The sequence below is a fragment of the Scophthalmus maximus genome, chromosome 4, assembly GCF_022379125.1.
Source record: "Scophthalmus maximus strain ysfricsl-2021 chromosome 4, ASM2237912v1, whole genome shotgun sequence".
Classification (NCBI taxonomy): domain Eukaryota; kingdom Metazoa; phylum Chordata; class Actinopteri; order Pleuronectiformes; family Scophthalmidae; genus Scophthalmus; species Scophthalmus maximus.
This window is the reverse complement of record NC_061518.1, coordinates 2,089,420-2,106,688: the sequence shown is the minus strand read 5'-3', so window position 1 is coordinate 2,106,688 and position 17,269 is coordinate 2,089,420. Positions and strand designations below refer to the sequence as shown.

Sequence of the window (17,269 nt, the reverse complement as noted above, 5' to 3'; positions counted from 1 at the left end):
ACGAGGAACAAGCTAAAAGAAAAGGTAAGGGCTGGGATTTCTTTACCTACGCCGGTGACAGCAAGGTGGAACTGTTTTCGGGTTATGGTTTATAATAAAGCTGGATTTTTTTTTTAGACATGAATTCTGCGAAATTTCCAGAATATTAGGCACGGAATTAGTCTGATATTTGCCTTTTTCATTCGACGAACGTGGAAGTTGTCCGAGTAGGACGCAGTCCCACCGACGGGAAAATTGCCAGAACATTGCTTGATGTGTGGGTAGTGCAGCAGGAGGCAGGACATGACGATCATTTTTGTTTACATTCGTCAACAGGCCCTCTTGCTCAATTTATTATTATTATTATTATTTTTTTCCTGAAATTTCAATGGGGGTCTGCTGGTAGAAAAAGTTCCCTAAAATGTGCGGAGCAACGAATGCAGGTCATTTGCATTTTCTCACACACACCACACCCCTAATTTCAGGAAAATGTACAGACTGTAGAGCTTTAGACTAAGACCCAGTCAATGCAGTCAAAATGTGATCCCCCGGCAGTTTTCAGTCCCTGACAGCGACAGCAGCGACGTTCCCAACACCACCGGGTGTAAACAAAGGCAAAAGAGTGATGCATTTTGAAAACTAAAACATATCGGAGCGGACATGGCCTGAAGCGGCCGAGATCTGTAGGAAGTGTGGCAAGATCTCCAAGACGCCTGGGGACAGACTACCTGCCAAAAAGACCTGGAGAAACTGTGCACGACGGTTAACTGGTAACTCAAAACCCTTTTGCTGCCTGAACCTTCTGCGCAGTGATGCATCATTTTGCACAACATCAGAAAACATTCCGCCAGACGAACACGCCGTTTTTGCACGAGCCTTTCTCCTTGACGGAACTCTGGTTTTTGTCGTACAACAACAGACCAGCTAAGAATTATTTTCATTATCGATTAAAGGGGCAGTAGTAGGGTTCTGGAGAAAGCTTGTTCCGCTCTTTGTTGTTGTTGTTGTTGTGAATTTACTGCTCTGGCCACAGCTGCGGAGTTGCAGTGCCAAGGTTTCTTAAGGTGTCGACGAGTGATGTTTACAAACTGCACTGGCAGTGTTGAGTGGTGCGGTCCGCACCATTTCTTTCCGTTTATGATTTACGGAGCCTGTTTTACATTTCTTTCTTTAACTTTCTCGATTAAATCTATTAATTGTTTACAGAGTTGCAGAAAGTAGTACGGACGCGTTAAGAAAAGCACGACGTCTTCATATTTTTGCAGCCATGTTTTGCCACTTTTGATTGAAAAATGACTAATGATTAGTTGATTTTTTTTTAACCAGTTAACCGTTTATTCCTATATTTGTTGACTAATCGACTAACGTTGCACCAGCTTCTCTTTTCTTTGAAGCCTCCACATGAGATGACTCCCCCCTGCAGCTCTTATGTCACTGCACAAAATGAACCGCAAGTGAGAGGCTGAACCCAGCAACCTAAAATATCAGAGTCATATGGATGTGCACGCAGAGAGAGAGAGAGAGAGAGAGTGTGTGTGTGTGTGTGTGTGTGTGTGTGTGTGTGTGTGTGTGTGTGTGTGTGTGTGTGTGTGTGTGTGTGTGTGTGTGCACGGTTATTTTGAGCTCTGAACGACCGAGCTGGCGTTAATGGTCAAAGCAGACAGACACACACATCACCACATATTCACGAATCTGTCGTTGACTGTAAAACAACCTGTAAAACAACCTGTAGCGCGCGCGCGCGCACACACACACACACACACACACACACAGACAGACAGACACACACACACACACAGACAGAGACAGACAGAGACAGACACACACACACACACACACACAGACAGACAGACACACACACACACACACACAGACAGAGACAGACAGAGACAGACACACACACACACACACGCGTTTCAAACGATTTCAAGAGCACATTTGTCCTTTAGCGACAACTAAACGAGTTAATTCAATATATAATATATATTATATATATTATTTATATATATATATATATATATATAAGCCGATGTAAACAGATGAGGTGCCAGAATGGGCGCGTGAGGACATGTCCAGCTCCTCTTAGCCGGAGTTAGCAGCGGGCAGCTGTTCGCTGCCTCCCCCCGCCCGCCCCGCTCCGCGCCCCCAGCCAGGCGGTCACTGTGGCGGCTCATCATCTCGTTACTCACCCTCCGGTTCGTGAGCCTTCCGAAAATGTGCTTCCTCTCGCACACACGAGCTCCACTTCGCGGCCGGTGTCGTCTACCGGCTCTGGTTCATCACAGCCGGCGGTGTTGGTGGAGGAGAGGGGGGCACACGCCGGCGTACACCCGCTTATGTGTCAATCGGCATGGCGCGGTGTGTATATCCACTCGTACAACCGCCTCTGATGCGCATCACTCGGCGGTGCGTGTGCGTGTTTGTGTGCGTGCGTCTGTGTGTGTGTGCGTGCGTCTGTGTGTGCGAGCCAACTTTTCTCTTTTTTTTCTTTTTCTTCCCTCGGATTAGCGGGAGAGTGTCCCGCCTTCCTCCGCTTCCGATTGGCTGAGTACGGCGTTTGCCTTTGTAGTTAGGTTGGGTTGGACGACGAGTGGTGATTGGTTAAGAGCGAGCGTAGAGAAGAATATCAAGAGGTCCGCCAATCAGAGGCGGAGGAGGGCGGGTCTTAACCGTCGTTTTGCCTTCTTGGGGAAGGAGGGAAAAATATAAATAAAAATATTCGCCTGACCTCTTGTGACTTCATAGTAACAACATAACGTAGCTAAATATTAAATAAATAAATATTAAATTCATAAATGAAGGGAACGACACAAACAAAGATCTCGTTTCAAGCAGAAACGACCGAGTCATGCTACATCGGTACCATAGCTAGCTAGCTCAGGTAGCAATGACCGTTGAGCTGCACGCGCCGGTGCGGGCTCCTCCCCCTCCCTCCCGGAACAGAGATGCTGCCTCCTCCTCCACAACAACAACAACAACAACAACTTCAGGTGAAGACATCAACAACACTGAGCACTTCGTCAATACCAGGTTAATTAATGTCATGTTTGACGCAAACGATTTACAATGACAATGAATTTACTAGTCGATTAATCGATTAACTGTTGCAGCTCTACTTTGAATGATCATTAGAATGTGCTCAATATTTTTCTGAATAAGATTTGATATGTTGATGCAACTTTCTATACGTCACCCTTGAAATTGCATCTGTGGGATTGGTTCCCAGCTATTACGGCAAATCAGTTTATAGATCATGAACACTAATAACTATCTTTCAAAACAGCTGTACACAACATATTAAAGACAGCAAGCACAATAATAAATAATCATATAAAATAAAAAATTTACAGCAAATACACAAGACAATAAATGATTAGCATCTGTTGAGGCTCGTGCCAGAGACACGCCTCCAATTAGAGTCAATGCTGATTAATAACATTGTGGATGATGGTAAACTAAATATTAGACCTGTAGATCACCTCAGTCCCATTGTTCAATATGCTTTTTTAAATGTTTTTTTACATTGCAGTGATGAGACGGCTCCATAATAGTTGGAGAAAAATAAACTTAACAGACTGATACGCAGCATGTTTGCCTCTTCTGTGATGGGAACATTGTCCGATGTTCACACACACACACACACACACACACAGCTCAACTCATATAATCTACCTGATGCTTTAATTCTATCGCCTCATCATTATCTGGTCATTTATACTAATAATTTACTTTATACATAATTTATGCTTTTATACCGTTTTTTAAAAAATGAAATCCATCCGATTCTGGCGTTGATTAATGAAGAGATAGATAGATAGATAGATAGATAGATATTTAGATAGAGGCAACACTTTCAAAATGAAAAAGCATTGTAAGGGCGTTGCTGTATAAACCCCCGATTAGTTTGTAATAATGCCATTTCATAATGACCTCATCAAGATGTCATGTATATGCCACACGATGACGAATGATTGGCTAATCCAAATAAGCTGGAGATCGTGTTTCTAATGTTATTGGTTGTTGGAGAGTTAATGCATTATTACACCATATGACGTCATTCCTACCATATGATCATGAATAAATGGATCAAAATGATCTGGCATTGCAAGCTTTATGTCGCGTCTTGTCCAATACCTCGAAAATATGTTTTTTAACTTATGTATGACGTTGTTTTCTGACTTCCTCATAACGTCACTCATCATGTGACACCTTATGATGGGTAATAATTAATTTCGGAAAAATGTCTTTTTCAGACCATATTTTTGTGGACTTTGACCAATCTGCTCCGAAAGTTAATAATCTGGAGATACTCTCCTGACTAATATTCCCACCAAGTATGGTTAAAATTCGTCAATGTGTTGTCGAGGGATTTTGCACACACACACACACACACACACACACATTTTAAACCTGAAGCCTCACAATTATTTGTTGTATCAAGGATGTTGAATAAATTGTGTACAAACAAAAAAAAAAGATCTGCTGCACCCACAATTCAAAATGCCATGTGTGCTCTTATAATATTTTCGTCTCATTCAAAAACACCTGAGGAGGTTTTCCACCTTCAGTTTTAGACGTTGCTCACTCTGAGTTGAACCTGCTTCTCTCTGCAGGCAGCTTGTATGTTGTCGTGTTAGATTCTTGTCACACTTCACACACACACGATGCAGCTGGAAGTGGAAACTGTGAAGAGATTGATATGTGTGATGTGTTCGCCTCGTCATAAACAGGTCAGAGGGGTTTCCTGCCAAGGCCCACGCTGGTGCATGCTGGGATTGAACAGAAACTAAATGAATGAATGATGCGAGCTGAATTATTCCGTTGATTGTAAGTGACGCCCCACTTGCGAGGCAGTTCGCCTGCAGCTCGTCTTCAGGATGAGTAAATCCCAGTTTCTGTTTCACTTTGAGTCGAGGGGAAGATTCCTGTTCGTGATGAAAGTGGCTGAAACGACTCGGCTGTGAGTTGGTGTGAGGCTTGTTCTGAGTCAGTGGGTGGTCGAGGGCTGGTGAAGTGTTTTCCCACACGGCCACGCAGACTCATAAATCCTTCAAACATACATTTGTCTCTTGTTGTTCTCAGAGGTTAGACGCATCAGCACTGGCAAAAATGCCTTTTATGATCATCTGCACTGTCCATCCGGTGTTTTTGCAGCAGCTATAAGTATGTGAAGTCTAGGTGGAGACTGTTTTTGGAAAGGGTTTTGCCTAACAACATCTGATGACATAATAATTGGCAAATTAATTATCCTAATGTTTCCAAACTGACTTAGTAACACGTTTCCTTCATTAAAACTTGTTAGATTATAAAGATAAAGGCACCTCATGTGTTTAATTTAAAATAAAAAGAACAAAATCTGTTTATTTTGTCCATATCTCCAGAATGCCAAAGTTGTGAGCACAGTAAAATAATGTAATTTCAAAAAACGTTTAACCCTGTAATGTCACAACTCTCATTAACTACTTTGCACCCAATCTATTTTATGAATGATTCATTAATAACATGTTATTATTTGATACATTTGTGGACAAGTAACTTTAAGCTGTTTTAATATGGAAATTTAAGACTCAAACCTAAAAGTCATTTGATGTTTTGATTTGGCCTTTTAAGGAGTTAAATCACTTCTATTATCTATATTTTATGCATTGACATAGAACTTTGACATAATCTGATCCTATAACGTATTTACGATTTTAAATTGTTTTTTATTTTAAATATATATATAATATATATATATATATACATATATGTCATATATATCATTAAAAAATGCGTTAAATATTATATTATATGTAAATATAATATTATACTATATATACTGCATATCTTATTATTTTAATATAAGTAAAAAAATATTTTAATGTGAATATTATACATTTAGATGGGAGGAGCATTTTCTCATATTCCTGTGTGACCGCAGCTGGGATTTGATCAGCAAATCTTATTATAAGACAGTTTTGATATAAACTAAATTACACATACAGGCAGAGCTCCTCACGTTTGACATCATCGTAAGTGTCTCTCTGCTGCCACCTGCTGTCTGCTGCTGCCAAGCGCAGTTCAGTGATATGTGCAGTACTGACTGACTGATCGTGACGTCGGTGCAGTTCACTTGGTCACTGTGCAGGGGACAAAAGTTGCTCTAATCCAACCTGTAAAATCTTTTTTACATTTCAGTAAATGTTCCTGCTACTCAGGTTGCACCGATTGCAGTTTCCCAGACAGATGTAAGTGAAACGTTAACAATAATTCCCCCTTATTTTGAATTTTTATACAATAGTTTACGAGGTTTAATGAATCTACCTGGGGGGAACAATCATCGCCTCTGCTCCCCCAACTTCAAACTTGCTCATGATGCAGATAACAGATGGGAGGATAACTGCCTGCTGCTACTAAACAGTAGCGTTAATGGTGTTAGTGGTGATTAAGAGCTTGTGGCCTCTGCTCACAGACATGCTGATGGCTGCAGGGTTTCACTGGCACGGCAGGGCGTCGGCATAGATATATATCTATATATAGATATAGATATACATCTCAGTCCGCTACAAGTCTGTGTCCACCATCATGGAGAGGCAGCGAGCTGCAGGTTTCCATTACACCTCGACTATCACTGCATCCAACCATAAGTTCCTCATGAAGAGGGAATAATGCAATAATCAATGCTGGAGAGAAAACACATAATAACTACTAACGATTCCTTTCATAACATAATCGATTAATCTGTCGATTATTTTCTCGACTAATCGATTAGTTGTTTGGTCCATAAAATGGTAAAAAATGTTGATCGTGTTTCCCAAAACCTCAAGATGATGTTTTGTTTTGTCCAAACACCAAAGATATTTGGTGAGGAGACCTTTAAAACAGCTGTAACAAAGTGAACACAGCATATCAAAGACAGCAAGCATAATAATAAATAATCATAAAATCCAAAACAGGAAATACACAAGACGACAAATGAAATCAGAACAAGGACATAAAACAGTTTAAAGTAATTGTAAACATGACGATAGAAGAAACATAAGTAATAGCGAAAAACAATCAAAAAGTTAAATAAATTATAAACAAACTGAAGAGTAATGTAAAACCAAAACTATGAACTAAAAGAGGCTAAACAGACATTTGATTCACAGGAAACGGTAAAAAGTGTGTGTGTGTGTGGGGGGGGGGGGGGGGGGGGGTGTGTACGAGTGCTATACTTAAAAATAAAGCTAAAATGAATTTGAAACTGAATTTGAAAATAAACCTGGTCAAACCCCAGAGTTTGTTGGTCCAGACCATGTTTCATGATCCGGGCTTCCGCTGTAAGACAAGCTGCGAGCACGGACGCCGAGTTACTGGAATGCTCCTCTCTGCTATTGATTTTTTTCAGTGGAGTTTGCAAATGTTTACATGACTATAGCGAGAGAGGCCTCTTTGTAACGATCCCCCCCCCCCTCTCCTCAGTGCATTAGAGGTCACCGGACGGGCCGGATGTGAGCGGCTGCAGGAGGACGGGACGGGTTGTCGGTCCGTCACTGGCTTGATAGAAACTGCCGCAGCCTCTCCCTCCTGCTGTTGGACGAGTTTAAAATCACTTTGTTTTTTCAGCCGTTAATGGGAACATGAGGATATGATGTCATGCTTCAAGTACAGGAGCTCCCAAAAGTAGCCGATTTACATCCACAGTTAATCAATACTCAGCCTGCGGTTCACAACACTGCAGCAAACCGCGCAGCTCTGCTCTTTTGGTATGTTCAGTATCTCCTGACCCAGTCAGACCACCGCTGCTCCATGGAGTGTTCACCGTTGCTGGTCAGTGTTCGTGCTGGTGAGACAGATGTAATCAGGGTGACGGGTGTTTGACGGGTCCTTTGTGAGTGGACTGTACTAAATGCACCAGACGCTGTTAAAGGGGGCTGCACGGTGGTGTAGTGGTCAGCACTTTCTCCTCACAGCAAGAAGGTTCTGGGTTCCAGTCCCGGTTCAAACCAACCAGGGCCTTTCTGTGTGGAGTTTGCATGTTCTCCCCGTGTATGCGTGGGTTCTCTCCGGGTTCTCTGTCTTCCTCCCACAGTCCAGAGACATGAGAATGGGGTCAGGTTCATTGGAGGCTCTGAATTGACCGTAGGTGTGAATGTGAGAGTGAATGGTTGTCCGTCTCTGTATGTGGCCCTGTGATAGGCTGGCGACCTGTCCAGGGTGAACTCCGCCTCTCGTCCAATGTCAGCTGGGATTGGCTCCAGCCCCCCCGCGACCCTTAAATGGATAAAGTGGTAGATGATGGATGGATGGACTCTGTTAAAGGGACAGTTCAGTGATTTCGAAGTGGGGTTGTATGAGTTACTTATGTATAGTTAATATGTGGCCTCATGGAGATGGTGATCAGCGATGTCATTTAACGGAGTTTGGAGGAGAAGTGGAAGTAGCGACAGTCGGAGTCCCACTGTCGCAGAGGGGACCATCGAAAAAATAAAAAAACGTTACCTAAAAAAAAATATCTGTTAAATTTTACGCGAAAGGAAGTATTTTTTCCACTGCTTAAGTTTTCCGCCAGACAGACGTTTAAGTTTGCGCTTTTTTTTTTCAAGCGTAAATATAAAACATATGGTGCAGTATCACTCCGCAGATCAGCGGTTCGACTCCGAGCGACCGCGGCGAGCTGGCGCAGTGAGACATGGCCGAAGTACGCTTGAAAAAAAACGTCATGTTTTATAAAACTTGCATCGTTTACGTCCATGCTTAAATGCCAGCAGTCGTTTTCCTTTTGCACATTTCCACCAAAAGGGCAGGAATTTGCATCATGTCCAGAACAAAAACAACAACCTACACCAAAAATCTCCAGGGATGTTGTGATGGTCAAAACCTCCACGGGGACTTTTACCACACTAACTAAACCGATCATTTACGTCCCCAGACAGCATGTTTGTGACTTTGCCATCACATCACACACGAATGAATATTTCAGATACTGTAAACTATACGCATTTATACACTTTTCCCACAAATTCGGCCTGACATATTTGAATACTTTGGCATCTCCACTAGAATTTAAGATATGGCTTTGAAGCTGAGGCAGCATTTATAAAACACAACGCTCAAAACACAACCAACATTTTGGTCCATGACCAATCTCTACCTCTCTGCCACTACAGGAAAATGCAAACTTATACGGGATACACAGGGGCTGCACTTGTGTAAAAATATCCATATATGATGTGTGTGTCTGGCTTGTGTTACGCTCTGCCTTTAATATGACGGAGAGGAGAAGCTTCTCTCGATGCACCTTGGTTTGCGGGAAGCAGAGCGGCTGCAGGCATAAATACATCTCCCCCGGGGAAAGATGATACAGAAGCTCACATGTCCACAGCAGATGAATATCTGAGTCCACCCAGAATCCTAATGGCCACAAAACAGCGACGCACAGAAACAAGAGTTGTAAAGAATGTGGACGAGCTACTTCTTGGAAAAAAAGTTCAACGAGAAACAAAGTACTTCATTTCAAAAGTTTTGCTCAGAACATTATACCTACAACGTAAACGTGTGGGCATCACGTAAAAGCAGAAGTCGAGTCAAGTTTAGCAAAAAGGGGAGAGATAAGAAAAGATAGGAGTGATGAGGAATAAAATACGGATGAGGAAATGAGGTGAGACACGTACAAATGATGATATCATCATTTCTAAAAACCAACAAGTATGATGAGTGTGGAGTCAGATTTGATACTTTGAACAACGACGAATTCAACGATCGTGATTACAAATCAGAAACATAAAACAGAAGGCATTAAAAATAACCTTTGACCAAACGCATAATAAAGATGAATTAGAACAAATAAGAATACGCTGTAAAATGTTTGTTACATGCAGAAAAACCATGGTAATGTACTGTATAAATGTAATTTCTAGGAAAAGGATGAAGTATAAATATTTTCAAGTATGAAAAAGAGTGTACAACAGAAAAATGATTTACCATGACAAACATTTATTAAGAATCCAAATAACCAGAGACTCGAGATAACGTTCTGCACCGAGGAACAATGTTATCGTTCACTTTGAGGCAAATGTCTCGCCCGGACAGATAAATAAATAACTATATGAATGAAAATGTATTTCTTCAAGTGAGACGTAACGAGAGCCGGCGGTGTGAGCAGAGTCGAGGCGCAGCGAGTCTCCTGATACGGATCAATGGAAACAACGGAGACCAGCGGAGCCAGAGACTCCCCGCTGATTCAATTTACCATCTCTGTGATTCACATGATCGTACACACACACACACACACACACACAGACACAGATCACATCAAGACTCAAATAGAAGAATGAAATACGAGTGAAACAGAATATTATCATAAAGAAATCACAAAAGTTTTCATTTCCCGCAAATCCAGTGAAGTGGCTCAACATCCTGCAAACAGAAGTCTGAAGACGAGTGAACTGTCTCCTCCGTCGGTCCCTCCGTCCTCGCGGCTTCGTGAAAGATGTAATGACCACCAGGAGTTATTCACAGTCAGTCGTTGCTTGTTCACTCCCAGTTTGGAGAATCTGTCCAGCGTGTTTTAACACGTTGCCCCTCCGAGACTCGTCCAGAGTGTGCAGCCGTTGTGCAGGTAGAATGGAAGAGAAGCAGCAAGTCTGAAGAATCTGTGTCTGTTCAGAATGTCACAGCAAATGAAAGGAGGCATCACAGAGTTACTTTACCAGAGATGCTTTGCCAAGCCGAATATTATTTTTACATTAGTTTTCCTCACTGGCTTTCTGTTTAATTATTGTTTTTTTCCCCCAGTTTCCCAGCTGTCAGTCCTAACATGTCCCGTCAGCGGCAGGACACAGGATTCAGATTTCCAGAAAGGTCAGTTTTAATTCACCCCAGATAAATAAATAAAAAAGGCAAAATGATCTGCAACGGAACTTCATAACTCAGCATAACTTATATTCACTTTTGGGCCAATCCATGAACTCTAGACAGAATAAATACATTAACTATAAATATACATTACACAGACTGACTTCTAACAACTTAATATCTTTTTTTTATACACAAAATTAAGCAGATCACAATCGATGAGACACTTCTCACAACAGCCCTTTTCTCTAGCAGCTACTTGGCACAGTCATGGGCTCAGGAGAACGTATTTTAAAAACGTTTCCATTTTTTATTTTACTCCCAATGATTTTTACCAGAAGAACTATAAGTCAACACAGAGAAAATCATATTCATACTAGAGCCCGACCGATATTATCGGCCAACTGATTTGAGCCTTTAAATGTTCATATATGTTTACACTTTATGTGAAATAAGTGTTTGTAATAAGAACTATGTATTTGGTTGTATTCTCAATTTATAGTTATTTATGATAAAGTTCATGGTTAAACTAAAATATCAAGCCTCAATTACGTGTTTTTGTCACAAAGGTGTGATAACGACATTTTAGAAATCATTGACAGATTTTTTTTTTTTTAAACATATATACATATATATATATATATATATATATATATATATATATATATATATATATATATATATATATCGGCCGATGTATCGGTATCGGGAATCTTGTACTCCCAAATATCGATATCGGCATCGGCCCCCAAACATCCATATCAGTCGGGCTCCAATTCATACAATTGAAATTTAACAGAACTTCAGTATTAACAATACAACATTAACTCAATGTCCATGCTTGATTTGATATATTTAAAGAAAACTTCAAATGTTAAATTAAGTATTATCACTGCTTGATTTCATTCAAAGTTGCCTGTTCATTAGTTATGGGGCAGTTATACCAAACTGAATAAATATAAACTAGCCATTATGACTGTACCATATGAAATCACAGAGTGTGTAAGTGTGTGTATGTGCAAACAACCCGCCGCTCCGAGACTGTCGCACGCACACGCTGCACTTCGACTCCTCTCGCCCGCGTTAATGTCGGCGCAAATAGCCTCCACATGAAAACACAAGAGGAGGAAGAAGAGGAGGAGGAAGAGGAGGCCGTCTCCGTTCGACTCAGAGCAGCATCAATTATTCATGGCTGCTCCTGTCGACCGCGCTGCTCCGGGGGATCGATGCCTCCGTAATGTGGACTGATACGAGCCCCCGGCCGAGGCCCGGCTGCAGCAGGTTAATGGGCCGGCTGGATTTCACCCGCCGCTGCCGACGGCTTCCTGGACCAGAAGAGAAATATCTACATGAAGCGTCACCACTGTACGTAGCGAGGAACTATCGGGGGTTTTATCTATTTGTACTTTTCTGTTTCAGTCAATAAACTATCTATGCATTTCTCGTACTGCGCTGCATCTTTCATCACCTGTCTGAGTCTGCTTGAACATCTTTTTATTTTCTCTTTGTAATTATTGTATCTTAATGTGATTTCATGTGTTTCTTCCCAACGCTTTTAAAGTTTCATGTGGAGCACCCACCTTGCCTTTGCATGAAATGAGTCCAGACGACTGAAGAGAGCGTCCGGATTGGTCCGTAACTCTGAAACCGTTTAACTTACTTTTCTTTGCTTTGTTCAAAGAATTCTTTTTGCTTTACTGCTGGTATAATTTGGTCAATTCACTTTTCCACCTCAAATCGCAATGTCACTGTCTCCGTGTTTCGTGTTTGTGTGTCTCCATTATTCTTCACAATCAATTTGTGCCCTTTGATTTTCTGGGAATCTGCGAATGACGCGAGGAAAAAGTTACAGCAGACCCGCTTTGTTGCAGTCAGATTAAATAGCAATAATTAATACGGCTAACGACACAGCAGGTGATTTTAGGAAGATCCAACATATCAATAAAGTTGTGAGTAATTCAACTTTTAAGAAGATTTGTTTTTTAAGTCTGTCAATCAGTCCACCACTTTGGTCTGCACTGAAATATCTCAAGAGCTATTGGACAATTTCTTTGTAAACACATTCACCGGCATAACCCAGGAAAAAAATGTGCCAGGGGCTTTTTATTAGTTCACTTATCTTTTTTCTTCCTCCTGCGCGGCCGTCAGAACCTTTTAGCCAAAGTTCAGACGGTTTCGTTTTCCCACTTTTGCCTCTCGAGTTTTCCGCCCGTCGGATGAATTGATCTGGTTGCGTCAGGCCAGACAACGCGCGGCGTTCGCATCCTGTGTTGATAATGCGAAGGGCATTAAATATTCAGCTGAGAGGAAGTCGAGTGTCACTACATTATCTGGGATGTCGGGCATTTATTGACGACTATCCCTTTATCTGCTCGAGCTGAAAGGGCCGCAACGCACACACACACACACTGGACACACACACACACACACACACACAAACACACACACTTGCACGTGCAGTAAAACCACTGGGAGTAATATTATTTGTCTGATAGACGTTGGTCTGTTTGTGTCATGAATTATAGATCTCCCCAAATTTTCCTCCTGCGCATGACATCACCGTGACAGATGGATGAGTCCTGTCAGGGCAGCAGCAGCAGCACTCGCCGGAAGTTTGAAGTGGGGAACTCAGAAGGCTGCAGGGTCGACGAGCGGAGCTTTTCTTTTCGAAGCGCTCCGGCGTCCACACAGCCCGAGGAGTAGCCTGGGTGCCGTTCGGCATCCTTCGCAGACGGACGGACTCGGACCGATCTCAAGCTCCCCCAGTTAAACTGCGGGGGGCCTCTGCGATGAAATTAAATACGACTGGAAAATAAGCGCGGAGAAATGGAATTAGGAGCGGGGGAATAATTCACTTTGTGAATGAAGGAGCACTCTCCGCGCTGCTCTGCTTATCTTCCATCTTTTCCTTGGCAGGAGATGGAATTCGTCAATGAACGTGCATAAGGGGACGTGGGAGAGGAGAGGAGGAGGAGGAGGGGGATGTCTCGCTGCCATTGACCTGAGAGCGCCCTCCTCTTTACACCCCGCCCACCCGGCTCCCGGCTCGACCCCACCTCCGCCCTCCGCTCATTCCTTCATTCATCCGTTCCGACCGGGGCCCTGGCCGGAGAGGAAGCTGCCGCCCCCTCGGGAGTTCGGCATCATAATTATATAGGAAGCGGAGCCGGACTGCTGTCTGTCGGCCGCTGGTGGAGGCTGCGGGCGGCTGGTCACACGAGCGCCTGGTCCTGAACATGGACGTGTCTCTCTGACGTCGTCGGGGGAAGGTAAGATCGTCTCCCTGTGTTCCTCTTCAACGACAGAGAGCGACCATCAGCCCGTGATATTAAAACCTGCCGCTGCTCGCAGGCTGTTCGGTTTGGATGAGATTCTCGTTGTTGTATCGCCAGTAACCGTCCCTGCAAACTGCTGCCGCGTACAAGTGACACGACGACTTCGCTCTGGACGCAGTCTGAACGATACTCTCCTCTTCAAACATCTGAGCAGATTGATTCACGGACAGTTTGGACGCCGAGTCACTTTCTGCGGTTTTTGACCGAATCGTCCGCGGGCCGTTTGTTGAACTCTTGAGATCTTGAATCGGATGGAGACGATCGGACACAGCATCGGTAGGACTCCACATCAGCCGGTTGGATCATGCACACGCAGGAACTTCTCTCCTGGTCAGGCTGTGACCAAGATTAGTCCAATCAGTGAAGAATTCCTTCTATCTTAAACGATTTGATGAGTTGGAGCAGTTTCGGAGGGTTCTGCTCCGGTGCTTTCAAATGATGCAAGTGTGGTGAGGAGGAAAAGAAGAAAGACATCTTTATCAATCAATCTTCATTCGGGGCATTTGTGAGACGGCGATGTGTCTGTTTCTCTTTCCTCCCTTTGTGCAATTCTTTCAAAAATAAGCCGCTTTAACGACAACAGACAGATAACAGACGTATGCATGTTGTTTCACGGATGTGCTAATGAAAAGGGGCACGCTGCCGTAGTCCTGTGACGACTCTGCCATCTGGTTGTTCTTTTTTTCCCAGAGTAAGGAGAGGAAGCAGCCATGTCGGAGAAGAAGCCGCGAGCCTCAGACACGCGTCCCAAGTGTGGCCTCCGCAGCTGGAGTGCGGACAGCTATACGTGGCGGGGGAAGAAGCGCTCGCGGAGCTCTCGGAGCGGCGGCGGCGGCAGCTTGAGTCCCGGGGGGCCCGAGGCGGAGGGCACGGAGGAGCTGGGCGTGCGGTCAACGTCCTGTCCGAGGCGGCGCAGGGAGCGGAAGTGCAGCTGCAGCGCCCTCGGGGACGCGCTGACGCCTGCCGACATGGACGTGGTGTGTCGGAAGGCCCTGACCCGGCGCTCTCTGCGGCAGAAGTTCCAGGACGCCGTGGGCCAGTGTTTCCCTCTGCGCTCTCACCACCACCACCACCACCACCATCACCACCACCACCACGCGCCAGGCTCCTCGCGGCCCTTCTCGGTGCTCTTCTGGTCCAAACGCAAGATCCACGTCTCGGAGCTCATGCAGGACAAGTGTCCCTTCTCGCCCAAGTCCGAACTGGCCCGGTGTTGGCACCTTATCAAGAGTCACGCCACGCACCCGAATTCCCTGAGGGACATGGAGGCGCCCCTCCAACCCCACGTGTCGTCTTCCTCTACGTCACCACCACACACGCCCCTCTCCTGGGAGGACGTCTGCTGCTCCCCTGGGCCTGGCAGCACCAGCCTGGAGGACTGGGACCCGTCTTGTCCACGTGGCGGAGCGGAGGGCAGCAACACCGACTACATCCTGGTGCCGGATCTCCTCCAGATCAACAACAGCCCCAGCTACTGGGGCGTGTTGAACCGCTTTGAGGCCGAGGAGCTGCTGGAGGGCCAACCGGAGGGGACCTTTCTGCTCCGGGACTCCGCCCAGGACGAGTTCCTCTTCTCGGTCAGCTTCCGGCGCTACAGCCGCTCCCTGCACGCGCGCATCGAGCAGAACGGCAAGCGCTTCAGCTTCGACGTGCGCGACCCGTGTATGTACCGGGACCCCAGCGTGACGGGGCTCCTCAGACACTACAGTGACCCGGCCACGTGCCTCTTCTTTGAGCCGCTGCTCTCGCGGCCGCTGCCGAGGACCTTTCCCTTCTCCCTCCAGCACCTGTGCAGGGCCGTGATATGCAGCAGCACCACCTACCAGGGCGTCAACGGCCTGCCGCTGCCGCCGCAGCTCAGGGACTACCTCAGGCAGTACCACATCAAGTGCGAGGGGGCCTGCGCCGTGTGACCGACCAACGGACGTCCTACCATGGAAGGCAAAGAGGGGACGACACAAGGGATCGCAGGTTCTTTTGGCCAAGGGGCAAGAACATTGCCATTGACTTCCAAGTAACATTAAACAGGGTAGAACTGGGGGTTTCTAGATGTTGCTTAATCTAATTGCCTCGAGAGAAAGATCTACCAAACCTTGAAATGTTCATTGGCCTTTTCTCCCCAAGGGATGTTTTGAATCCTCGGATTCGGGTTTTCTGATCACGGCCATCTTGACACGTACTGGAGCGAGGGTCAAGCCGCGAGCTGTGACACACTCAGACACAACATTTGCCTTAATGCCCCAGATGGAGCGGCGACGAAGACGTGAACCTTTAACCGTCACTTTTTGTGGAATGTTGACTCTCGGGAGTCGGAGCACTTTCCCTTTGAGGTCAACTCAACCGGAGTCGTCATCTGGAATCTCTAGTGGACACTAGAGGAACTGCACCTTCCATGGAACATGACTTGAGACCAAACCTTCATGTGATTCGTTGCTACGGCACTGTACTGCACACAACAACAACAACAACAATGTTAGAGATACAGAGACTCCAACTGCATCTAGTAATATGCAAAATATGCATAATTCTTCATTAACTTTCCATCTTTTTTTTTTTTTTTAGACATATTTCCATCATTCCCATTCTGCCGGGAATCTGTTGTAATCCATCCATTTAGCAATGTCCACCTATCCTTGACCCCATCTCTGTCAAAAGACCTTGTGTGAGTTTACAAAACGAGTGAGGTACATATAGACAGAAAGGGACACGTGATTGATAACTTGATTTCAACAGCTCCTCTCAACAAACACGTCTCGTGTATTATGGGAAGGCTTGAGCTGCCTTGGTCTTTGCAGCCACAGGATGGCAGCACAACTGCGCTGGGATCAGAGGTTCGGATCAGAACACTTCACCTGCTTCACTTGTCCGTCTGTCTTTTGAACATCTCTGCTGCTTCTTTGACCTTCAACCGAGGCTGAACAATCATCTGTAATCTGGCATTTTAACATCGGGCTGTATAGATGTTCACAGGTGTTGTAATTGGGAAAATCTGTTTTTACACGTGGAGCGGAGGACAGCTCACAACAGGACACTACCCTCAAAGCAGCATCAACCTATATTGTATTCACCCCCCACTGATACACAAACCAATAAAAAATGCCATTTACACTCTGCCTGTGCTCGTCTCTCAGGTTTCT

General features: G+C 44.7%; 3 protein-coding genes across 9 annotated transcripts in view; 2 read left to right on the top strand and 1 right to left on the bottom strand.

The window, feature by feature from the left end:
* The window catches only part of LOC118302837 (C-myc promoter-binding protein-like), a 62,271-nt gene extending 59,778 nt beyond the window's left edge, over positions 1-2,493 (bottom strand). For 3 of the 6 annotated variants that reach the window (XM_035629312.2, XM_035629313.2, XM_035629317.2), the window contains exon 1: positions 2,169-2,493. The gene's annotated coding sequence lies outside the window, so the exon portion shown is untranslated. The remainder of the gene's footprint in view (positions 1-2,168) is intronic. The other 3 variants (XM_035629314.2, XM_035629316.2, XM_035629315.2) reach the window with 1 other exon arrangement.
* Positions 2,494-2,953: 460 nt separating this feature from the next.
* socs4 (suppressor of cytokine signaling 4) lies at positions 2,954-17,245 on the top strand. Of its 2 annotated transcripts, XM_035629337.2 has the most exons (3): positions 11,530-12,162; positions 12,359-12,428; positions 14,823-17,245. In XM_035629337.2, exon 3 carries the CDS (start codon positions 14,843-14,845, stop codon positions 16,043-16,045), a length of 1,203 nt encoding a protein of 400 aa, XP_035485230.1. In that variant the 5' UTR covers positions 11,530-12,162; positions 12,359-12,428; positions 14,823-14,842; the 3' UTR covers positions 16,046-17,245. The 2 variants fall into 2 exon arrangements, with proteins under 2 accessions (XP_047187451.1, XP_035485230.1); XM_047331495.1 differs by lacking the exons at positions 11,530-12,162; positions 12,359-12,428 and adding an exon at positions 2,954-2,969.
* wdhd1 (WD repeat and HMG-box DNA binding protein 1) overlaps positions 10,570-17,269 on the top strand; it is a 25,015-nt gene continuing 18,315 nt past the window's right edge. The window contains exon 1 of the mRNA XM_035629321.2: positions 10,570-10,803. The gene's annotated coding sequence lies outside the window, so the exon portion shown is untranslated. The remainder of the gene's footprint in view (positions 10,804-17,269) is intronic.